The sequence below is a fragment of the Bos indicus genome, chromosome 18 (assembly GCF_029378745.1).
Source record: "Bos indicus isolate NIAB-ARS_2022 breed Sahiwal x Tharparkar chromosome 18, NIAB-ARS_B.indTharparkar_mat_pri_1.0, whole genome shotgun sequence".
NCBI classification, from domain to species: Eukaryota; Metazoa; Chordata; class Mammalia; order Artiodactyla; family Bovidae; genus Bos; species Bos indicus.
Window position 1 is genome coordinate 44,142,832 of NC_091777.1, and position 25,521 is coordinate 44,168,352.

The window sequence follows — 25,521 nt, forward strand, 5'->3', positions numbered from 1 at the left end:
TTGTGACCCAGGCCAGAATACTGGAGTGGGTAGAACCCAAGTTCTCCAGGCCAGAATAGTGGTGTGGGTAGCCTTTCCCTTCTCCAGGGGATCTTCCCAACCCCCAGGGATTGAACCCAGGTCTCCCGCATTGCAGGTGGATTCTTTACCAACTAAGCTATCAGGGAAGCCCTGATGGATAAAAACATGGGCAATTAAAATCAAGAGTGGTTAAGGCTTTTCCACTCAGTCTCATGCTTATAATAAGTGAAACATTGTTCTGCTCCAGCTTCACATGGACATTTAAAGTCCATCTTTTATTGAATGAAGACCCAAGCTTCTTGGCTTGCCTGGTGGCTCAGATGGTAGTCTGCCTGCAGTGTAGGAGACCCAGGTTCGATCCTTGGGTTTGGAAGATCTCCTGGAGAAGGAAATGGCAACTCACTCCAGTATTCTTGCCTGAAAAATCCCATAGATGGAAGAGCCCAGCAGGCTACAGTCCATGGAGTCATAAAGAGTTGGACATGACTAAGCGACTTCACTTTCTTTCTTTCCAGGCTTCTTAACATTTTATGTGTATTTTCCCACATTCTTCCTTCTTTATTGCTAAGTCACCAGGAAAGCCCATAAAAATAATAATCACTGATTATTAATAACATATTTATTCTAGTGTTTTATAATAGTGATGATTAGCAATTTTATTACTATCAATTATCATGTATAAAAAAACAAATTCAGATAATTAAAAAGACTAGAATGGCAACTCCTGAAAAAACAGTCATCAAATGTCAATTTCCTGGTTGTGATCCTATGCAATCATTGTGTAAGAGGTCACCATTGGGGGAAACTGAGTGACAGGCATACAGGGTCTCTCTGTAGGAGTCCTTACAACTGCATGTGAGTTAACAGTTAACTCAGAAGAAAAAAGCATAATCATTGGGAAAAAAATTTCAAAGTGTGTAAGCAGTGGGTTTCCCCAGTGGCTAAAGTGGTAAAAAAAAATCTGCTTTCAATGCAGGATACGTGAGTTCGGTCCCTGGTCAGGAAGATCCCCTGGAGGAGGAAATGGCAACCCACTCCAGGATTCTTGCCTAGAAAATCCCCATGGACAGAGGAGCCTGGTGGGCGATAGTCCATAGCATCACAGTCAGACCTGACTGCTGTGCCTGTCCTGTCTTCTCCCCGGTGGTAGTGGTTTAGAGGCTCAGTTGTGTCCGACTCTTGCGACCCTATGGACTGTAGCCCACCAGGCTCCTCTGTCCATGGGATTTTCCAGGCAAGACTACTGGAGTGGGTTGCCATTTCCTTCTCTAGGGAAGCCTGGAGGGACCTATTATTATGATTATTTTTAATTTAAAGAACTTTGCTTATAATTTATTTATTCTAGTCTTCCACAGTATTTCTTCTGATTTGAATTTTTATATCCCTCAAGTTCAATGGAAGAAGTTTTTTTTAAATTGTACTGTGAGATAGGTATTTTTTTTTTTATTGGAGTATAACTGCTTTACAATGCTGTGTTAGTTTCAGCTCTACAACAAAGTGAATCAGCTGTATGTTTACATATTCCCCTCCCTCTTGAGCCTCCCTCCCACCCCCCACATCTTACCCTTTTAGGTCATCATAGAGCACTGAGCAGAGCTCCCTGTGCTATACAGAAGCTTCCCACTAACTACTTCACACGTGGTAGTGTATATACGTAAGAGCTACTCTCCCAGTTCATTCCACCCTCCCCTTCCCCACTGTGTCCACAGTCCATTCTCCATGTCTGTGTCTCTGTTCCTGCCCTGCAAATAGGTTCATCTGTGGAGGTACCTATCATTAACAGTACATTGCTGGGGGGTCTTCCAGTGAGTGTGTGTATGTGCAAACACACACACGCACACAGTACTGCTTCCCACGTACATTTAATGTTTATTTTCATCACCATGGAGCCGTGATGCGTGTCCTGCCACACAGCTTGCATTTTTCCCTTGATGTGTCACCTCGTCCTCTCTCTCCTCACACTCTAAGGCCTGTCTGCACACCATGCTCCTTCACGCTGTGTCATGTCAAGCCTTGGCACACCCTGTTCCTTCTGCCTAGAGCACTCTTCCGTTCCTGTTTCCCTCCATAGCTTTTAGCGATCTCTCAGGGTTAGGCCAGGTTTCCTTTCGTTGGTTTGGAGCCGTGACATTGGCTGCAGGTTGTTGCCTGCTCAGAGGTGTCTGCCTGTGACCTCTGAGGGGGAAGAGGGCAGAGCTCCTGGCTCGAGGCCTGGTATACAGCAGGCATTCAGGAAATGATTATGCAAGTGAAGAGTCCCTTCCTTGTGAAAACCAGAGTTGTGTTTCTATTATACTGTCGCTGTCTGGGGGAGCAACCTCGTGGCATGTGGCCCAGAGTGTGGAAGGCATGGTATCAAGTCACTTTCCCTGTGCCTCAGATCATCACATGATGTCGCTCACCGCCTGCTGCTTTGACCCCGACAGCCAGAGGGTGGCTTCCGTCTCGTTTGACAGGAGCATCAAGATCTGGGACGTGACGTCACAGACCACGCTGCTCACCATCACCAAGTGAGGAGGCTGGGCAGTGTGCTGCAACAGCGAGGTGGGCGGGATTCACGCCCTCCTGGATTTGGCCTGTGCACCTTCAGCTCCCCAACTGGTGTGGACATAGGGCATCTCCAGCTGTGGCCCACTGTGGTGCTACGAGGAGGCTGGAGATGCAGAATGGGAAGGGCACAGGCAAGCAAGGGGGAGCCACTCCAGTAAGTCCTCTACATTCGAGCCTTCAAGTTTCGAGCTTTCAAAGACGTGAACGTCTGAGCCAGCCCCTGTATGCCAGCTGTTGTACTGTACTACTGTACTTTTCAAGGTTCTGTAATAGTAAATGTTTTATTTTTGGTGTTTGTTTTTCACGTACATATTATTTGTGTGAAAAGTATTGTAAGACGGTACTATACAGCCGATTGTGTTAGTTGGGTACCTAGGCCAGGTTTGCTGGGCTTACAAACAAATTGCACTTACGAACACAGTCTCAGAACAGAAATTAATCCTACGTAGGGGACTTACTGTAGTTGTGGCCTGTGGGCTGGGACGGGCCTCAGAGGCATTTGTTTCAGTGTGAGCCAACACTGGAAAACATTGTGCTGAGTTGCCCTCTGCCTCCCCAAATGTGGGTTTCCAGCATCTCCTGCAAAATGAGAAGATCTGCTCTTCTAGGGCCCACAAGGGTCACTCTGTCTGTGGCCACCAGCACCAGGTGTGTGGGCAGCCCCCCCTAACGGGACCTGGAGTCATGACCTCGGAATATGTCGTCCTGCCCACTTGGCTCAGTTATGAGCCCTGCTGGCCTGGGCCAGGCTTTCCCGTGGGTGTCTGGCCAGGGCTTAAGAGTGTGCAGGTTCCCATCCTGAGTGACCTTTGACCTTAGTTTCCTCACCTGCAAACTGAGCCCCAGTGAGGTGTGAAGGAGACACAGACGGAAGTCCTTAGCGTAGGATGCGTGGTGGCCACTCAGCACCAGCTCTGTTACTGAGACTGACTTCTGTGGCTGCTGGGGTCAGCAGGGCTGTGGATGCCTGTTCTGCTCGTTAGAGCTGCTCGGTGGTGGCAGTGAGGAGGGTTAGGCAGCAGAGGGGACCGCAGTTCCAGCTGTGAGCTGGAACTCTGCTTTGTTCCCCCAAGGATGGTGGAAAGGGAAATAAGGAAACTGTCTACTGGTGTATTTGATTGAACCACATTTATAAATTTTCTGGAAATGTATTTTTTTAGCAAGAAAATATAGAGACAAGGATTCTCAGTGCTGCAGGACAGGGCAGGCTTCGTGGCATGAAATTCTGAAGTTACACAGGGTCCCGCACACAGGAGGGCTCATACTTGGTTTACTGCTCTGCCGTCAACATCTTCAAGTTCTTCACTTTAAAAAAATATTTTTATTCATTTGACTGCACCAGGTCTTAGTTGTGGCATGAAGGGTCTTTAGTTGTGGCATGGGAACTCTTATTTGCAGCAGATGGGATCCAGGTCCCTGACCAGGGATGGAACCCAGACCCCCTGCATTGAAAACTTGGAGTCTTAGCCACTGGACCATCAGGGAAGTCCCAAAATGCTTCATTCTTGAACAAGGGACCTCAAATGCTTTTATTTCAAAAATATGTAATTTACTTTTTGAAAATGTTAGACATGCAGCCAGTACAACATTTTGAAGGTACAAAAGAATACAGAGTGAAAAATTCTCTTAGCTGTCTCATAACCGCTGTTTCCTGAGAAGCCATCACTTTTCCTCCTTCCTTCCTGCCCTCTGGCTGCCTTTCTCTCCTAATAGTTTTACTGAGATATAATTCACATGCATCCTACAGTTCACCATTTCATGTACATAATTCAGTGGTTTGGGGGATATTATCATTATTTTTAATTATCTCATTATATGTACAAAATTTTTAATGTTATAGTATTGGCATTAATTACATTTATAATATTATACACCCATCACCACTATTTCCAAAGCTCTTTTATTACCCAAACAGAAACTCAGTACCCATTGAACAATAATTCCCCACTCCCCTCAATCCTAGTCCCTAGTAACCTAGACAGCATATTAAAAAGTAGAGATATCACTTTGTTGACGAAGGTCCATATAGTCAATGCTATGGTTTTTCCAGTAGTCATGTACGTGTGTGAGAGTTGAACCATAAAGAAGGCTGAGTGCTGAAGAACTGTGATGTTGGAGAAGACTCTTGAGAGTCCCCAAGACTACAAGGAGATCAAATCAGTCAATCCTAAAGAAAATCAGCCCTGAATATTCCTTGGAAGGGCTGGTGTGGAAGCTGAAGCTCCAATACTCTGGCCACCTGATGTGAAGAGCTGACTCATTGGAAAAGACCCTGATGCTGGGAAAGATTGAGGGCAGGAGAAGGTGGCAACAGAGGATGAGATGGTTAGATAACATCACTGGCTCACTGGACATGAGTTTGAGAAAACTCCAGGGGATAGTGGAGGACAGAGGAGCCTGGCATGCTGCAGTTCCTAGGGTCAAAAAGAACTAAACATAATTTAGTGACTGAACAACAACAACAAAGTAACCTCTATTTTCTGCCTCTATGAATTTGCTTATTCTAGATATTTCATATGAATAGAATCATACATTATTTTTCCTTTTGTGTCTGGCTGTTTCATTTAGCATAATGTTTTTAAGGTTCATCTGATATATGTTACAGCATGTATTAGAGTTTCATTCCTTTTAATGACTGAACAATATTCCATTGCATGTATATACTGCATTTTGTTTATCTGTTGGAGAATCCTTGAGTTGCTTCTGTCTTTTAGCTATTGAAAATAATGCTGCAGTCAACACTGGTGTACACATATCTGTTCAAGTCCCTGCTTTTAATTCTTTTGGCTGTATACCTAGGAGACGAATTTCTGGATCATGTCATGAATACTGTGTATAGCTTTTTGAGAAACTTGGAACTTGCATTTTAATTTTGCAGTGGGCCTTGCAAAATCATATAGCCGTTCTTGCTAGATAATTTTGAAAATCCATACTTAACTGATTCTGAAGCTTGCAAGGAGCATAAGTACTTTGTTATAATTTTTTAATGTTGTCAAACGTAGTTTAGAAAATTCAAGAGGAGAAGGAAGATCTATTGTACTTACCCATGTTTTTGCTGACCATGTTCTGTCTTCTGATGTTCCAAGTTTTCCTCTTTCACCATTTTCTGTTTAGAAAAATTCCCTTTAGCCATTTCTATAGGGTAGTTCTGAGGGGGAAAAAAATTCTCTTAAGTTTTCCTTCATCTGAAAACATCTTGATCCTCCCATCATTCCTGCAGGATATTTTTGATAGATATAGAAATCTGGATTCACAGTTGTTTTCTCTCCTCATCTGAAGGCTATCATGTCACTTTTTTCCTGGCGTCCACGGTTTCTGATGAGGAATCCACTGTCATTCAAATTGTTCTTCCCCTATAAGTAAGGGGTCATTTCTCTTTTGCTATTTTCAAGATTTTTTTCTGTCCCTACTTTTCAAAAGTAGAATTATACTGTGTCTGAATATAGATTTATTTGAGTTTATCCCACTTGGGATTCACTCAGCTTTTCGAATCTGTTCTTTGCCAGATTTGGTAAAATTCCAGACATAATTTCCTTGATTATTTTTTCAGCTCTATCTTATTTCTCCTTTCTTCTGAGATGCCCCAAATGTTAGATATTTCATTATATTCTCGTAGGTTCCTAAGGCTCTCTCTCTTTTTTTTTTTTCAGTCTGTTTTTTGGATTGGTTAATTTATAGTGTCTGTCTTCATATTTATTGATTATTTCCTATATCATCTCTACTGAGTTTTATTTTTTGGTTGTTGTTATTGTATTTTTAAGTTCTAAAATTTCCATTTGGTCATTCTTTATATCTTCTATTTGCAAAGCTTTCAATCTTTTTGGTCATTTTAAACAGAATTATAATTGTCCATTAGAGCATTTTTATGTACGCGTGCTAGGTCACTTCAGTTGTGTCCGACTCTTTGTGACCCTGTGCAGGCTCCTCTGTCCATGGGGATTCTCCAGGCAAGATTACTGGGGTGGGTTGCCATTTCCTTCTCCAGGGGATCTTCCTGACCCAGGGATTGAACCTGTGTCTCTTGTGCTTCCTGTACTGCAGGCAGATTCTTTACCCCTGAGCCACTGGGAAAGCCCTAGAGCATTTTTATGATGGCTGCTTAAAAATCCTTGTCAGATAATTCTAACATCTGTATTATCTAGGTATTGGCATCTGTTGACTCTCTCTCTCTCATTCATGTTGAGATTTTCCTGGCTCTTACTTAGTATGATGAGTGAATTTCAGTTTCATCTTGGACATTTTGAGTATTATGAGACTCTTAATGTTATTTAAATCTTCTGTTTTAGCAGGCTGCCTCATTAGAACCTGGCAAGAGTGGCAGTCTAGACTCCCCCTCAGCCTTTGCTGACAGTGCTGGGGATGGGATTGCAGTTTTCCCTAAGATTTTTGGTTGGAGTAAGGCAGGTATTGTCTAAAGGTTTTCTGTTCTTTTTCTAGGCTATCTCTTTGGCTAGAGAGAACAGGCTTTTCTTGGGAGCCTTTTATCCAGTCCTCATTGTTGGTGGCTCAGACGGTAAAGCATCTGTCTACGATGCAGGAGACCCAGGTTCGATCCCTGGGTTGGGAAGATCCTTTGGAGAAGGAAATGGCAATCCACTCCAGTACTCTTGCCTGGAAAGTCCCATGGACAGAGGAGCCTGGTAGGCTACAGTCCATGGGGTCGCAAAGAGTCAGACACGACTGAGTGACTTCACGTATTCTTCATGTATTCATGTATTGTTTTGGGGGTTGCAGCTTCCCCAGTCCTCAGTTCAGGATATAAGAAGCAAAAAGAAAATTGTAGGTACTCAACAGCATGCCATCCTTGGGTCCCAAGATCCTTAGCTAGTCTGCCTTTTCTTATCCACTGTTCACAGTTTTCTATTTGCTCTATAAATGCCCAGGGTTGTTAGCTGTGCTTAACAGGAGGAGTGGGGAGCAGTACATTGACTCCATCTTGTCCAGAACTGCAAGTGCAACACAAACATTTCCCTCAAACTTTTGTACTAAGTAAAATGGTCTTTTATGATACATGAAACTGATCTGAAATGAGAGTCCCATCCTGGAGCAGATACCCTTGGTTGAAACCTCAGTGACAATTTCTGGAATCAGAGGAGGGCTTGCTATTTACCTCCAGTAAATGCTGGGATGGTTCTTACCCCACCAGGCACTGGGACTTGGACATTTTAAGCCTGGACACCCCTGAGAAGCTGACATTTCTTCTCCTTTGATCCTACTCAGTTTGTATATGTCAAAGAACCAACACAGAGTCTAAAACTCTGACTTGGGTGCTAGAAAACAATTTATTCAACCTTTTCTTCAGTTAGATGAATTGATATTATAATCCAGGCTACTCAGAGATGCTCAATTATGTTTATAGTTTAGACTGAAAACCCTATTTGTTACAGGAGATGAGAATCATAGGGAAAACACTTTGAGGGTCATGAAACAAAACAAAAAGCAGAATTCTGACAATTTTTTTTCCCTAAAAAATAAGATAGTTTGGGCTTCCCTGGTGGCTCAGTGGTAAAGAATCTGCCTGCCAATGCAGGAGCCATGGATTAGGTCTCTGATCTCAGAAGATTCCACATGCTGTGGAGCAATGAAGCCTGTGTGCTACAGCTATTTGAGCTTGTACTCCAGAGCCCAGAAGCCGCAACTGTTGAGCCTACATACCACAACTTCTGAAATCCACTCACCTAGAGCCTATTCTCTGCAACAGGGGAAGCCACGGCAATGAGAAGTCCTCACACCACAACTAAAGAGTAGCCCCCACTCGCCACAACTAGAGAAAGCCCACGAAGCCACAAAGACCCAATACAGCTGAAAATAAACAAAATTTAAAAAGACATTAAAAAATTGAGAATAAGTAGCCCAAAACTTTATTAATTAAATGCCCAACATTAAAATATGCTTTAGTGGCACTGAAGACAGATAAGGAGAGAGGGAGAGGGAAAAAGAGAGCATTTGGTGTGAGGAGAAGTAAGGGGAGTGAGTGAGAGAGGGTGGTGAAGATGGGGGAAAGGAGCCGTGCCCCCCTGTCTGTGAGAGAAAGGAGGGGAAGGGGGAAGCAGAGGAGACCCACCTTAAACCTGAAAGGCTATTAGTCCATTAACTATCACAGTGTTTCCACCTGCTCTTTTTTCTGAAGCCTCAAGCAGCTCTGAATAGGGTGGTTCTCAGCCAGGGTCAATTTTGTCCCCTCGTGGACATTTGGCAGTGTCTGGGGGACATTCTTCTGGTTGTCATAATTGGGTATGGAGGCTACCAGCGTGTGCTAAGGAGTGCCCAGGGATGTTACTAAACATCCTACGATGCATAGGACATCCCCCTACCACAAAAAATTATCCAGCCAAAAAGGTCAATATTGCCATTATTGGGACCTCCTGGAATAGTGTAACATAGTTAGATTAATTAATATTTGGATCATAGTAGGCAGTGATCAAAACAGTGATAACCGTTAAGTCACAAGGCATCAGCTCCAATGCCCACTCCACTCACCTCTGCTTTAAATATGTCTCCAGATTCTCCAGGAGTGACATGCTAATGTGTGCACCCTCTCACATGTGTTGCAGGGCACATAACAATGCCATCTCAAACTGTTGTTTCACCTTCAGTGGCCATTTCCTGTGTACAAGCTCCTGGGATAAAACCTTGAAAATATGGAATGTCCATACTGGGGAGTTTCGAAACCGTGGCGCCTGTGTGACTCTGATGCAGGGCCATGAAGGTTGCGTGAGCTCCTGCCACTTTGCCAGAGACAGTGAGTAATTAACACATCAAAGGATTCCACACCGTGGGGCTGCTGGGGCCAAGCTCCTCATGTTCCATTCACATGGACCCTCCTTAGAAAGAAAGGCTTTCCAATGATGCCCACAGCGAAGGTGGATTTATTTTCCTCAAGAATCAAGAGAGAGATGCACACGTTTGCAAGTGACAGACACTCAGCTTGATGTAGCCAAGGCAACAAAGTAAATCTATTAAGTTCTGTAATGAGCGAGTCCAAGAGCTGATCTCCCTCAGGAGTAGCTGGATCCAGACACTCAGATAATGCTCTCAGGAAGCCAACTCTTCCACTCTGCCCCCTCCCACCCCCCCACCCCCCCACCCCCCCCCCCCCCCCCCGCCCACCTCCCAACCAGATCAATTTCTCTTTTGTATTGACCTTTCTCCTCAGAGAGGCAAAGATGGCTTCTGGTGGTCTAGGCCAACAACGGTTCTGGCTACTGACAGTCCTTGACGAAGAGAGACCCTCTTTCTGATGGCACCCACACAAGTCCCAGGGAAGACTCCCATTGGTTCAGCTGACATATGCCCATCTGTGAACCCGCCCCTTTCACAGGGAATGGAAGTCTCTGATTGGCCAGGCCTGGGAGACTTACCCATCCCCGGAGCTTGAGGTCAGAGTCGTGCCTTCTGAACCAGAGGCACTGAGAATAGGTGAGGGGTGTTTCCCCATGGGACATTGTGGAGCCGTTTCCAGATAAAGAGGCATAGATGCGACCAGGAACAATGACAGGAAACAGCCAGGGGCAACTGGCTTCAGTGAGGGCCCTGACTGCTCCTGACATCCAGGAGCCAAAATGCTGTACTCCCCGATCCTTGTGGGGAGTGGGGCTTGCTGTGTGTGACAGGGGCTGGGGGCGGGGTGCTACCTGACCAATACGCACATAGTCAGGGCCTGACTTGTGAAATGTTTCCTTCTTCAGAAGTAGCATCTCTGTAAGTCAGACCCTCCTATGAGGTATCCCACCAACTTCTGTCTTTGGCTTTCCATTTAGGTTTCAAAGTTGTGAATAATCAATCGTCACTATTTGCAGATTCTGTATTTGTGAAGTTATCTACTGGGTAAAGTTTATTTGTGACCCTAAAATCAATACTTACGGCACTTTTGCAGCCATCCATGGATATGTGCAGAGCAGCGACAAATTTGCCATATGCACATGTTCCCAACTGAGACTGAATCTTTTTTGTGATCTATTTAGTTCCACTTTTTTTTTTTTCCATTTTGTGCTTTTTGTTTATGATTTTTCTGTTTAAAGAGGCCCCCAAACATAGTGCTGTAGTACTGTCCAGGATCCTAACTGTGTGAAGCCTGTGATGTGCTTTACAGGGAAACACAAGTTAGGCAAGCTTTGTTCAGGCATGAGTTATAATGCCAGTGGCCATGGATTCAATGTTAACAAATAAGCAGTATGTGTTAGATAAGGCATCTTTAAACAGAATCAGACAGAAAACGAAGTACTGATTGGCTGATGAAAATGTTGTGACCAGAGGCTCACAGGAGCTTAACCCCATGTTTTCCCTATGGCCAGTCATTCATTGAGTGTTTGAGATGACTTTGTAGAGCATAACTACCATGAACATTGAGAAAAAGTGAAAGTGTTAGTTGCTCAGTCGTGTCCAACTCTTTTCGACCCCATGGACTGTACCCCACCAGGCTCCTCTGTCCATGGGATTTTCCAGGCAAGAATACTGGAGTGGGTTGCCATTCCTTTCTCCAGAGGATCTTCCCATCCCAGGAATCGGACCTGGGTCTTCTGCATTGCAGGTAGATTCTTTACCATCTGAGCCCCCAGGGAAGCCCAACTCTAATTGACTGGGGGCTGTTGAGTCACACCAGGAAGAGGGTTGAGTGTCCTCAGGCACAGTGGCGCCTCACAGACGCACCCTCAGCCTGCTTTGGCCTCACCAGAGGACGAAGCAGTTGGCTGAGGAAGGTTACCCCCTGAGACGCTTTCATTTGTGTTCCAGCCTCTTTTCTCGTGTCTGGAGGGTTCGACAAGACCGTGGCTATTTGGGATGTAGAAGAAGGCTACCGGAAGCTCTCCTTGAAGGTACCAATGCCAGTATCAGATAGAGGATCTGAGCGTCATTCTTTTTTTTTAAAATATATTTATTTTATTTGTTTGACTGTGCTAGGTCTTAGTTGTAGCATGTGGGATCTTCTTTTCAGTTGCAGCATGCTGGATCTTTGGGCTTCCCAGGTGGCACAGTGGTAGAGAATCCTCCTGTCAGTGCAGGAGACCTGGGTTTGATCCCTGAGTTGGGAAGATCCCCTGGAAAAGGAAATGGCAACCCACTCCAGTATTCTTACCTGGAAAATTTCATGGACAGAGGAGCCTGGCGGGCTACAGTCCATGGGATCGCAAAAGAGTCAGACATGACTCAGCACATACAAGGAACTAGTAAGTATGCTGAATCTTTAGTTGTGACATGTGGGATCTAGTTCCCTGACCAGGGGTTGAACTGGGTCCCCAGCACAGGGAATGTGGAATCTTAACCACTGGACCATCAGGGAAGTCCCTGAGCTTCATTCTTTAGTCATTTCGTATTGGATGCTGGGGATACAACAATGAGACAGACCTAAATATTCCCAATGGAACTGACACCTCTGTGGGAAATGACAGACAAGAAAAACAGCAAACACATCCTCAGTAGTGATGAGCGACACAGAGAACCCACAACAGGGTGATGGAATAGATTCCCGGGATTAATCCATAGTGGGTGGGCCAGGAGGGCCTCTTGGAGAAGGTGGCATTTGAGCTGAAAACTGGAGGGCAAGGAAAGACGGGATGAGTGAGGATCTTGGGGAAAGGCATTCCAGGAAAATGGAGCAGTAAAGGCAAAAACTCCGAGTAGGGGCCATGTCTGCAAACAGCAGGAGTCCCCATACAGGGGAATGAATGTCATCATGAGGCATGCACAGACAGCTGTGGATTCCAGAATGGTGGGTGTCAACTGGGTGCTTTTGGCTGCAAGTTAGAGGAGACTCAACTCCAAGTGGCTTTGTGATATGGAGATGGATTATCGAGCACAGCGAGAATCCAGAGGGTAGGCAGTTCCAGAACCGGTGCCTCTGTTCCAGTTGCCCCCATGCCAAGATTTTTGCACACCCCTTGGTCTTGTGATCGCATGGCCACCTTTGGCTGTGAATTCAGGAGACTCCCAAGGCTGTTCTGTGTCCCCCTCTTCTCTGTGGGTTTGGAGAGGCCAGGGGAGCTTACATCATAGCACATAAATGTTCAACCTCACTCTGGTTAAAAGTCCCTTTGTGCGCCCATCAGGTCATTCTGCTCTCCTTTTCCTCTTCTCTCCTCTATTATTCCACCCTCAAATTCCTGCCCTGTTGTTAAATGCACAGCAGTTTAACCTAGCTCTTACTTCTTTTCTTCTTACCATACCTCACCGTCCACCTCTTTCCATGTGGGAAAGACCAAAGAATGAAAAAGATGCTGACATGGAGCTCCAACATCATTAAGTGTCTGAACCAGCAAGTATTTATCTCCTCTAAACTCCATTTACTGGAGGAAATTAACCCCATGTACTTAGTCACAGTGGGTGGATTTGCAGTTACTTGAAGCCAAATGCTCCCTTAGCAATAGGACCACTGAGTGATATTTCCTAGAACAAAGAAAGCAGACAAAAAACTGCAAAATGTGCTCTGTGACCAGCTGGGAATATAATTTTTTTCCCATTGTGTTAAGCACCAGAGTACTATTTTAAAAAACACATATGGTGCTGTGACATACACATGAATCACAAGCCTTTACACTTTGTACTCCACCTTAAATATCGTGGGTGAAACCAGGGACACACAATTAGTTGCTTTCAAAAGCAAGCAATGTTGAATTCTTGACTTTGTTTTTCAGTTCTTGTTGTTCTTTCAAAGGTTTTTTTTCCCCTCTAGATCCTCTTAAAACTCTGCTTTTCTTCAGGGCCATAATGACTGGGTGATGGATGTTTCCATTAGCAACAACAAGAAATGGATCCTCTCTGCTTCAAAGGTAAAAGTAGCCAACCTTTGAGTGACTTAAAATCTCTATCACATTTGTGAGAATTGTTGTTAGCAGAAATGTATTGTCAAGTAAGATTCCTGAGCATTTCAGTCTGAAAGCCACACCTGGCCAGGCTGTCCCCATCCAAGGAACTGCCTGAAAATGTGGAAACTGGGTCTTTCCATTTGCTGAAGTGAGAAGTTCCCAGGTATTTCTTTGCATCATCGTTAGTTGAACTTTGTTGGAGCAAGAGCCTGTTCAGACTGGCAAATGATGGAGCCAACTAGGGGCTTTGGAGGGAAAGGGGTCAGCTTGTGGACAAGCAGACCACTCTGAAGTTCCAGGAGGGTCTTCCCTCTCTACTCTCTGCATTCTTTGATTCCCATGCCAAGGGCACATAATGGCCAACGTGGGACATCCTGAGGGCTGCCCTCCATGTGTGAGCATCAGAGAAGTAGGGTCCCACCTTGTCCCCCAACCTTAATTAGAATCATCTCATTCTCTAGACTGGGGGTTTCTAAGTGTATAAAAATGCGGACAAGACCCTGCCTGCCATGATCAACTTGTTAGAGAACCAATGCAGGATACTGCAACACCTGACAAAAAAAAAGAACAATAATATAATACATAATAAAAATTATATGCCAATGTGTTGTTACTTTAGCATAAAAATATGAAAAATGATTATGTCAATTATATCTCAATAAAGCTAGAAAAAGTAAAAATACAAGCAAAGTATAAAAATCAGTATTTATTTAAAAATTATTTACTTTTCTGTCACATAAATACAATTATTTAAACAAAATAACACTAGAACTAGTCAATAACAGTATTAGTAGTAACCTATAATAGGATAATTAAGCAAATATGGTTAAGAAAAATATGCTTTGTAATATTTCATTCTGTCCTTTGATATAGCAATTTATTTTGACTTAAAAAAGAGACTTTATTGGTTATTTTTAAAATTTTTTAAAGTTTATTTTTATGTGGATCATTTAAAAAATCTTTATTGAATTTGTTACAATATTATTTCTGTATTATGTTTTGGTATTTTTGGCTGCAAGGCATATGGGATCTTAGCTTCCCTGACCCGGGATCAAACCTACACTCTTTGCATTGGAAGGCAAAGTCTTAACCACTGGACCACCAGGGAAGTGCCTTTACTGATTAGTTAAATTTTACAGGCTATATTATTGTACATTCTTAAGATATATAAATGTAAAACTTTTTAAAAAGAGAATATAAATACAATAAGATTGATTAGACAGATACTTTATGTATTTATCTTTTCCAGCTTTATTGAGATATAATTGACATGTAACATCGTGTCAGATTAAGAGGTACAAGGTGTGGTTTGATAACACATATATATTGCAAATGCTTGCCACCATTTGTGCTGTGCTAAGTTGCTTCAATCGTGTCCCACTCTTTGCGAACCTGTGGGCTGTAGCCCACCAGGCTCCTCTGTCCATGGGATTCTCCAGGCAAGAATACTGTAGTGGGTTGCCATACCTTCCTCCAGGGGATCTTCCCGACCCAGGGATCAAACCCAGGTCTCCTTGCATTGCAGGCAGATTCTTTACCGCTGAGCCAGCGGGAAGCCCAGTTGTTGGTTGCTCAGTTGTGTCTGACTCTTTGCAAGTCCAGGACTGTAGTCTGCCAGGTTCCTCCTCCGTCCGTGGGAATCTCCAGGCAAGAATACTGGAGTGGGTCGCCATTTCCTTCTCCCGGAGATCTTCCCAACCCAGGGATCAAACCCCGGTCTTCTTGTTTTGCAGGTGGATTCTTTACTGTTGGAACCACCAGGGAAGCCCTCTTACCACCACAGCCTGAGCTCCACCATGTCATATAATTAGCATTTCTATTTTTGTAACAAGAACATTTAAGATCTACTCTGTTAGCAAATTTCAAATATATTATGCTATGCTATGCTAAGTCACTTCAGTCGTGTCCGACTCTGCAACCCCATAGACGGCAGCCCACCAGGCTCCCCCGTCCCTGGGATTCTCCAGGCAAGAACACTGGAGTGGGCTGCCGTTTCCTTCTCCAACGCATGAAAGTGAAAAGTGAAAGTGAACTCGCTCAGTCGTCCGACTCTTAGTGACCCCATGGACTGCAGCCTAACAGGCTCGTCCGTCCATGGGATTATTATACCGGATTATTATCTGTAATCACCATGCTTTACATTAGAGCCCCAGAACTTGTTAATCTTATAATTGAAAGTTTGTATCCTTTGACCCAAATATCTCTCCATTTCCCTCCTGCCCCCTCCCAGCCTCTGGTAACCACTACTCTACTCAGTTTTTATACATTTTTTTCTTTTCTTTTTTTTTTTTTAAGATTCCACATATCATTGAGATCACACAGTACTTGTCTTTTTCTGACTTATTTAATTTAGCATAATGCCCTCAACATTCATCCTTGTCACAAATGGTGAAATGTCCTTATTTCTCACGGCCTAATAATATCTCCAATACACATACACACACATATATATACTACATCCGCTTTATCCATTCATTCACTGTTGAGTGTTTAGCTTGTTTTCATACCTTGGTTTTGTGAGTGATGCTGCAATGAACACGGGGGTGCAGATATCTCTTTGAGATCCTGTTTTTATTTCCTCTGGATATACACCCAGAAGAGGGATTCCTGGATCATGTGATAGTTTCATTCTCAATTTTTTTTTGAGGCTTCTCCAATACTTTTTTCCATAGTGCCTATACCAATGTACATGGCAACCTACAGTTCACAGCAGTTCCCCTATCTCCATGTTCTCACCAACACTTAACTTTTTGATAATAGCCATTCTAACAGTAAGGTGATATCTCATTGTGGTTTTGACTTACATTTCCTTAATAATTAGTGATGCTGAGCACATTTTCATGTACCTGTTGGTCATTTGTATGTCTTTTTTGGAAAATTGCTTATTCAGTTTCTCTTTTATTGCTATTGTTGTTATTGAATTCTGTGTGTTTTTTATGAGTTTTGAATATAAATATTTTCTCTTTATGGTTTCAGGTCTTATGTTTAAATCTTTAATTCATATGAGTTAATTTTTTTTTGAGTTGTATAGATAGGGGCCCAGTTTCATTCTTCTCTGTGTGGTTTTCTAGTTCTCCCAGCATCGCTTTTTTGTGGGAGAGGGCGAGGGTGGGATGATTTGAGAGAATGGCATTGAAACATGTATATTATCATATGTGAAACGAATCGCTAGTCCAGGTTTGATGCATGAGACAGGGTGCTCAGGGCTGGTGCACTGGGATGACCCAGAGGGATGGGATGGGGAGGGAGGTGGGAGGGGGGTTCAGGATGGGGAACACATGTACACCCATGGCTGATTCATGTCAATGTATGGCAGAACCACTACAATATTGTAAAGTAATTAGCCTCCAATTATAATAAATAAATTTATATTTAAAAAATCACTTTCTTTTAAAAAATTTATTTAGTTTTTAATTAAAGGATAATTGCTTTACAGAATTTTGTTTTCTGTCAAACCTCAACATGAATCAGCTATAGGTATACATATATCCCTTCCTTCTTGAACCTCCTTTCCATCTCCCTCCCCATCCCACCCCTCTAGGTTGATGCAGAGCCCCTGTTTGAGTTTCCTGAGACATACAGCAAATTCCCCTTGGCTATCTATTTTACACATGGTAATGTAAGTTTCCTTGTTACTCTCTCCAAACATCTCACCCTCTCCTCCCCTCTCCCCATGTCCATAAGTCTGTTCTCTAGGTCTGTTTCTCCATTGCTGCCCTGCAAATAAATTCTTCAATACCATCTTTCTAGATTCTGTATATATGCATTAGTATATGATATTTATCTTTCTCTTTCTGACTTACATCGCTCTGTATAATAGGCTCTAGGTTCATTCACCTCATTTGAACTGATTCAAATGCGTTCCTTTTTATGGCTAGTAATATTCCATTGTGTATATGTATCACAACTTCTTTATGCATTCTTCTGTTGATGGACATCTAGGTTGCTTCCAAGTTCTAGCTATTGTAAATAGTGCTGCAGTGAACAATGGGATACATGTGTCTTTTTCAATTTTGGTTTTCTCAGGGTATATGCCTAGGAGTGGGACTCCCAGCATTACTTTTGAAGAGACTAATCTTTGCTCATTGAGTAGTCTTGGCTTCCTCATCCAATTATTCACTGTGTAAGTGAGGGTTTATTTCTGGGCTCTATTTGTATGCTAGTACCATATTGTTTTGGAGAAGGAAATGGCAACCCACTCCAGTATTCTTGCCTGGAGAATTCCATGGACAGAGGAAGCTGGCAGGCTACAGTCCATGGGGTTGCAAAGAGTCAGACACGACTGAGTGACTGACACATACCATATTGTTTTGGTTACTATGTTTTGGTTACTATGTTGTTGCTGTTCAGTCGCTCAGTCGTGTCTGACTTGTTGCAACCCCATGGACTGCAGCACGCCAGGCCTCCCTGTCCTTCACCAGCTCCCAGAGCCTGCTCAGATTCATGTCCATTGAGTCAGTGATGCCATCCAACCATCTCATCCTTTGTCAACCCCTTCTCCTCCTGCCCCCAATCTTCCTCAGCATCAGGGTCTTTTCTAATGAGTTGGCTCTTCGCATCAGGTGGCCAAAGGATTGGAGCTTCAGCATCCGTCCTTCAAATGAATATTCAGGATTGGTTTCCTTTAGGATTAACTTGTCTCATACTTAAAATATGTGATTTTATGGTAGGATAACATTTTAACATCCTTTCTCTGACCAGCAATGATAATAGCCATCTTGTAGGCATATGTTTGAGGATGATATCTTCTTCCATTTCTGTAAAGCCACTGTTTCTGTTAGTATTAAATGCTTCTGCACATTTTGAGAATGTTGAAAAATGACTAAAAAAAACTTTGCTTGGGAGAGGCCCAACAGTACAGGTAAGCAAATAAGATTCCTTTGTAGGATGTGCAGGCCCTTCAACTGGTAGGATATTTTCATTTATTTTGGTAAGGTAATAGATGAAATGGAATTTCCCAAAATTCACATTTGGGGAATTTGTAGGAATATGTACATGTCTGAGGAATAAGTAGCTAGATGAGCAGCGTCTAGTTTGTATTTGTGTAAGACGTCAACATGTTTCTGTTTTATATTTTCTACAGTTTCATTAAAATCTTTATAGAAATGAAGGTGATATGAAACCCTATCTTTTGAATCAAAGTGTCTAAGAGCTAGGGGGAGCTTTTTCGTTGTTGCCATTGTCATGCTGGACAAATCACTCAATATATTGCAGACCAGAGGTCCCTAACCTTTTCGGCACCAGGGACCGCTTTCATGGAAGACAGTTTTCCAAGGACTGGAGTGGGGGAGGGTTTCAGGATGATCCAAGCATATTACATTGATTGTGCACTTTATTTCTATTGTTATTACACTGTGATCTATAATGAAATAACTATACAACTCACCATAATGCCGACCAGATCATCAGACATTGGATTCTCATAAGGAGTGTGCAACCTACATCCCTCGCCTGTGCAGTTCACTGTAGGGTTTCTGTGCCTATGAGAATCTAAAGCCACCATTGATCTGACAGAAGATGGAGTTCAAGTGATGGGGAGCAACTGTAAATACAGATGAAGCTGCGCTGGCCGGCCCGCCACGCATCTCCTGCTACGCAGACCAGTTCCAACAGGCCATGGACCAGCACCATGGCCCCGGGTGTGGGGACCCCTGCTGTAGCGGGCATGGCTGTTGATAAAACCTGACAGCTCTGCGCTGTAAGGGCCAGCATGTATGTCACCAAACTTTCTCCTTTTGTTTTCCCACAGGATATTTACTTGCAAGTGCAGAGTCAGAAAATGTAACGTAACTCAGCGTGCTGCAGTAAATCACCACGGACTTCACCGCTTAACATACATTTAATATCTGAGAGTTCTGTAAGATAGAAGTACGACAGACTCTCACTGGGATAAAATCAACGTGTCAATAGGATTGTATTCCCTGCTGGAGGCACTAGGCAATAATCCACTTCTTTGCCCTTTCCAGCTTCTAGAAGCCAGTCACATTCCCTGGTTTGTGGCCCCTTCTTCCATCCTCAAAGCCAGCAACATTGTATCTCTCTGTGCCTTTCTTCAGTTGTTACTTATTCCTCTGACTAGAATTTCCAGTTTTAGAAAACTTTGTGGTTATTTTGGGCCCATATGAATCAGTTCAGTTCAGTTCAGTCACTCAGTGGTGTCCGACTCTGCGACCCCATGAACCGCAGCACGCCAGGCCTCCCTGTCCATCACCAACTCCTGGAGTCCACTCAAACCCATGTCCGTCGAGTTGGTGATGCCATCCAACCATCTCATTCTCTGTTGTCCCCTTCTCTTCCTGCCCCGAGTCCCTCCCAGCATCAGAGTCTTAACCCAGAATAATCTACCTATTTTAAGATCATCTGCTTAGCACTCTTAATTGCCTCTGCAGCCTTAATTCCCCACTGTCATGAAATCTATTGTATTCTCAGGTTTGGGGGATTAAGATGTGGACTTCTTTGGGGGTGGGGGTAGGGTTGGGGGAGAACATTATTTTGCTGACCACATTCAATTTCATAATCAAAGGAATGATGGAGACAATGCATCTGAGGGGTATTCCCAAATTAGTTCAGTGACCAGTTTTTAAGGAGCATAGAGCTCTTCTTAAAAAATCGATTTTATTTTTTAGAGCAGTTTTAGGTTTATATAAAAATTGAGCAAATCATACAGAGTTATATTATAGCCCTACCCTCCAGTTGCCAGTATTATTAATACCTTGCATTAAGTGTGGTATACTTATCACCATTAATGAACCAATATTGATACATAATTATGAATTAATGTCCATGGTTTAAGTTTCACACTTAATGTTGTGTCCAGTCCAGTTCAGTCGCTCAGTCGTGTCTGACTCTTTGCAACCCCATGAACCACAGCACACCAGGCCTCCCTGTCCATCACTGACTCCCGGAGTCCACCCAAACCCATGTCCATTGAGTTGGTGATGCCATCCAACCCTTTCATCCTCTGTTGTCCCCTTCTCCTCCTGCCCTTAATATTTCCTAGCATCAGGGTCTTTTCAAATGAGTCAGCTCTTCACATCAGGTGGCCAAAGTATTGGAGTTTCACCTTCAACATCAGTCCCTCCAATGAACACCCAGGACTGATCTCCTTTAGAATGGACTGGTTGGATATCCTTGCAGTCCAAGGGACTCTCAAGAGTCTTCTCCAACAACACAGTTCAAAAGCATCAATTCTTTGGCGCTCAGCTTTCTTTATAGTCCACTTCTCACATTCATACATGAACACTGGAAAAACCATAGCCTTGACTAGATGGACCTTAGTTGACAAAGTAATGTCTCAGCTTTTTAATATGCTGTCTAGGTTGGTCATAACTTTTCTTCCAAGGAGTAAGCATCTTTTAATTTCATGGCTGCAATCACCATCTGCAGTGATTTTGGAGCCCAGGAAAATAAAGTCAGCCACTATTTCCATTGTTTCCCCATCTATTTCCAATGAAGTGATGGGACCAGATGCCATGATCTTAGTTTTCTGAATGTTGAGCTTTAAGCCAACTTTTTCACTCTCCTCTTTCACTTTCATCAAGAAGCTCTTTAGTTCTTCTTCACTTTCTGCCATAAGGGTGGTGTCATCTGCATATCTGAGGTTATTGATATTTCTCCCAGCAATCTTGATTCCAGCTGTGCTTCTTCCAGCCCAGCGTTTCTCATGATGTACTCTGCATATAAGTTAAATAAGCAGGGTGACAATATACAGCCTTGACATATTCCTTTTCCTATTTGGAACCAGTCTGTTGTTCCATGTCCAGTTCTAACTGTTGCTTCCTGACCTGCATACAGGCTTCTCAAGAGGCAGGTCAGGTGGTCTGGTATTCCCATCTCTTTCAGAATTTTCCACAGTTTCTTGTGATCCACACAGTCAAAGGCTTTGGCATAGTCAATAAAGCAGAAATAGATGTTTTTCTGGAACTCTCTTGCTTTTTTGATGATCCAGTGGATGTTGTGTGGTGTGGGTTTTGCCAAAATCATGTCATGTTATCACCATCACAGTATCATACAGAACAATGTCACTGTCCTCAAAACTCAAAACTTCTTGTGTTGTACCTGTTCACCCCTGCCCTTCTTGCCCAGAACCCCTGGCAATCATGGGCCTGTTTGCTGCTGCTGCTAAGTCACTTCAGTCGTGTCCAACTCTGCAACCCCATAGACGGCAGCCCACCAGGCTCCCCCATCCCTGGGATTCTCCAGGCAAGAACACTGGAGTGGGTTGCCATTTCCTTCTCCAATGCATGAAAGTGAAAAGTGAAAGTGAAGTCGCTCAGTCGTGTCCAACCCTCAGCGACCCCGTGGACTACAGCCCACCAGGCTCCTCCGTCCATGGGATTTTCCAGGCAAGAGGACTGGAGTGGGGTGCCATTGCCTTCTCCAATGGGCCTGTTTGCTGGCTCCATATTTTTGCCTTTTGCATAATGTTATGTCGTTGGAATCATATAGTATGTAGCCTTTTCAGAGGTGGTTTCTTTCATTTAAAAATACGTATTTAAGGGTCCTCCTTTTGGTGACTTGACAGCCCTCGTCTGTTTTTTCTTACTGAATAATATTCCGTCACATAAATGAATTACAGTCTCTCTATGCTCTTATTCAGGGACATCTTGTTTGTTTCCACTCCTGGGGATGTGGGACTTCCAGTGCTAAGGCTAGGATAGTGCTAGACAAACTGGGATAGTTGGTCACCCTAACTCTGTCACTCTGCAGGTGGAAGTTCTCTGCATGAAACCTGGATGCCATGCACCTCCCTGGGTCATCCAAGCCTAATGAGCCCATTTTGTGACTGCTGGTTTCTTGCTTAACTTGTTTTAGGATAGGACTGTGAGGCTATGGAATATTGAAGAAATTGACCAAATTCCCTTGGTAATCGAGCACAAAAAGACCCGGGGCTTAAAGGTGAAACAGGTTGGTATTGGGTAAAACAAAGCCAAATGAAGGCTTTCATTAGTTCTCTCTACAAATTTATTTATTTTTTAAACAAATATTTCTTGGACAACTGGGGATAAAACTATGAACAAACAGACTGAAATTTTTGCCCTGAGGGAGCTTACATTTCTAAAAGGGAAGATAAACAATGAATAAAGAAATAAGAAATGTATGTAGTAAGTCACATGGTCATAGGTACTTTGGAGGAAAATAACAGGAAGGGAAATGGGAAGGCTGGTGGTATGGCTTTCTAAATGGGGGTCAGGAGAGGTCTCATTGAGAAGGTGACATTTGTTCAAAGATTTGAAGGTGGGGAGGGAGTGAGCTGTGATCTGTGAAGCTGTTTATGGGAACAGCCCATGTGGAGACCCTGCGGCAGGACTGAGCCTGGTGCTGAAGAGTGGAATGAGTGGGAGGGGATGAGGCCCAAGGCCATCCTGGAGGAATGGCTGGCATATAGCTGGACTCTGTGTGGGCCTCCTAAGCTCCTTCAGCAGAACCCTAGCCAGGTCCCCAGTGCCCCGTTTCCCATGGATGGAACTCAAATCCCAGGTCTCTAGTGGATGATCATGGTGGGCACAGCTGTTTCACCAGGTGTAGCCAGGACTAGCCCCGGGCAGTGGAGGCCAGTGCCTGCTGGGGCCCTGCAGTGCAGGCACCTGGCTACCCCTTCCCGAAGCTGAGGAGTCCCCGTGGGCCCTTGTGAATCCTGGAATCCCCCAGGTTCTTCTCTGTTCAGAAGGTTGCCCAGCTGATAGCTACCACTTCTGGGGATGGCTAATTGGCTGAGTGCTGAAGGATGAACACTTTTGAACTGTGCTTTTGGAGAAGTCTCTTGAGAGTCCCTTGGACTGCAAGGAGATCAAACCAGTCCATCCTAAAGGAAATCAGTCCTGAAAATTCATTGGAAGGACTGATGCTGAAGCTGAAGCTCCAATCCTTTGGCCACCTGATATGAAGAGCCTACTCATTGGAAAAGACTCTAATGCTGGGAAAGATTGAAGTCAGGAGGAGAAGGGGTTGACAGAGGATGAGATGGTTGGATGGCATCACTGACTCGATGGACATGAGTCTGAGCAAACTTGGAGAGATAGTGAAGGACAGGGAGGCTTGGCATGCTGCAGTCCATGGGGTTGCAAAGAGTTGGACATGACTGAGTGATGGAACAACAACAATAGCAATTGGGGAATGGCATTGGGGGCAGGGAGGTGATGGGTGGGTCCCCCATGGAACCGCATCTTTGTGGCTAGCTGATCCTCATGGTCTTTGCAGCCATGTTGGCCCTTAGTCCCTGGAAGCTGACTGGCCACAGAGCAGTGCTTGTGTCTCTACCTGCCACCAGGGCGGGATCCAGGGACTGCCTCCTCTGAGCTCTGCTGTCCTGGGCTTGGGTCGTGGGTAATTATGCTATAGAATAAGGTAGGTAAAGGATCAAATACATTTCTTTCTTGTAAAAGGAAGGAAAGAAAGAAACTACTTGAAGCTGTAGCAAAGATGAGCTTGCTGCATTTGACTTGCTCTGAATCAATGTGAGAAATCCTGGAGGCCAGGTTTCCCAGAGGACCTACCCTGGGTGGGGTTTGCCCCACCTCCCCTGCAGGCTTTGGGGCCCTAGAGAGGGCAAGGGTGGCAAAGCATAGGGGCTTGGAGAGCCAGGGTGGAGGCTTGCCACCTGCAGGCTGGTCTCGGGGTACCTTGCTGTGGTGGGACCCTCTGAGAGACCTCTGTTCATGGCCCAAGAGCCCATCCCATGGTGCTGCTCACTTGTTGGTGGGAAAATGTGACAAGCAAGCTGTGTCACTCTACCCACTGTCCTCTGGGCGCTTCGGCCAGAAACAGGCTGAGACAGAGGAGGATGTTCAGCATCTTTATCACGTTCCTGCTTTGTTCAGAAGTCTTGCCTACTTGATGCTCTTTTAAAAGCTAGGTGTCCCGAGGATGTCAGGTAGTTAGGATACCCCTTGGCTCTGCAGTTTCGCTCTGCAGAGAGCAGAGGGTGATAGTTAGACATCCACCCCCAGTCCTTGCCATTGTCAAGTGGCTTTCCACTTCCCCCTCCCCCTCACCCACTGCTGGGACCCCACAGCAGGGGACACGAGTTGGCAGGACCTGTGTAGCTTTTGTGAGGGAAGAGAGGGGAAAGCCTGAGCTCATTCTCTCTCAGCAGTCTGCAGTTTCCATCCTTGTAGGCTTAGAGACCCCAGAGAGGAGAGGCAGCTCTTGCCTCAGCCCGGCCCCAGGTGGTTGGATCGGGGGGGGGAAGAATTCTAAACTGTATGCCTCAATCTCCTCTGATCAGCACCTCCTTTCTACTCTTTTAAAATATTTCATGTCAGTGTGAAGAATGTGACAGTCCTTTCTCCATCTACGAAAGCGACATCTTTTCTGAAACAGTCACCAAATGTGTGCTCTGCCGGATGAATGAGACAGACTTGTCAACAGAGGCCTCACACTCATCAGAAGGAGAGGCCTCACTGTCAAGGGAGAGCAGCCCAGATGAGGATGGCTGATGACCACAAGACCCTTGGGGTGACTTGAGCCCAGGTCACCTGTCACGTAGGCTTGGGGGCTCTGCAGAGACCTCTCTCTGGGGCCCCTCCCCAGTGGGTGGGCCCATCAGAATAAGGCAGGGGCCAGGCCAGGCTCTGGCTGGACTCCCACCACTGCTTGGCCTCCTCAGCTCCACAGCACCTCAGGGATCCCTTTGTCTGTAGTTTTCATGCAGAATAAATCTAGATGCTTTTGGAAAACAGTGCGTGTGTGAATTCTAGAAACATTTTGGCTATTTCTATGTCCTGGTGTTCATCCTGTCTCATTTTGGGAACATATTCTGGTCTCTGGGTTTGCCCTGTAAAGCAGTCATTGGGTGCTGGCACCAGCAACCCCTGAGGAAGGGTCTGTGGAATGAAGAGGAAGCTGTGTAGCCCCCCTCTGTGGAAGGGACTGTACTGTGGCCCTATGGGTGCCTCCCTGGCTGATGCACCCAGATGGTCACCTGCCTAGAGCTGAGGAAGATCTCGTTAGGCAGGTAGGTGAGGGCATTTCCATCACAGAATGCTGCTTGTTTTCCACCCCAGTGTCCTCAATTTCCAGAATGCCCAAGCATGTGTACAGCCTCCTTCCTGCTTCCACAGCATCGAATACAACGTAAATCAATTACTGCACAAAGAGTGAAGGTTTCAGGTAAACAAGAAGGGCTCCCTTTTCCATTTGGTATGGC

General features: G+C 44.5%; 1 protein-coding gene across 1 annotated transcript in view; it reads left to right on the forward strand.

Moving 5' to 3' along the window:
* The window catches only part of WDR88 (WD repeat domain 88), a 48,970-nt gene extending 23,941 nt beyond the window's left edge, over window positions 1-25,029 (forward strand). Inside the window, exons 6-11 of the mRNA XM_019980322.2 lie at window positions 2,402-2,531; window positions 9,126-9,313; window positions 11,305-11,387; window positions 13,269-13,337; window positions 22,188-22,280; window positions 24,638-25,029. Of these exons, the coding sequence (XP_019835881.2) occupies window positions 2,402-2,531; window positions 9,126-9,313; window positions 11,305-11,387; window positions 13,269-13,337; window positions 22,188-22,280; window positions 24,638-24,811 (737 nt within the window). The 3' untranslated portion in view covers window positions 24,812-25,029. The remainder of the gene's footprint in view (window positions 1-2,401; window positions 2,532-9,125; window positions 9,314-11,304; window positions 11,388-13,268; window positions 13,338-22,187; window positions 22,281-24,637) is intronic.
* The last annotated feature ends 492 nt before the right edge of the window (window positions 25,030-25,521 follow it).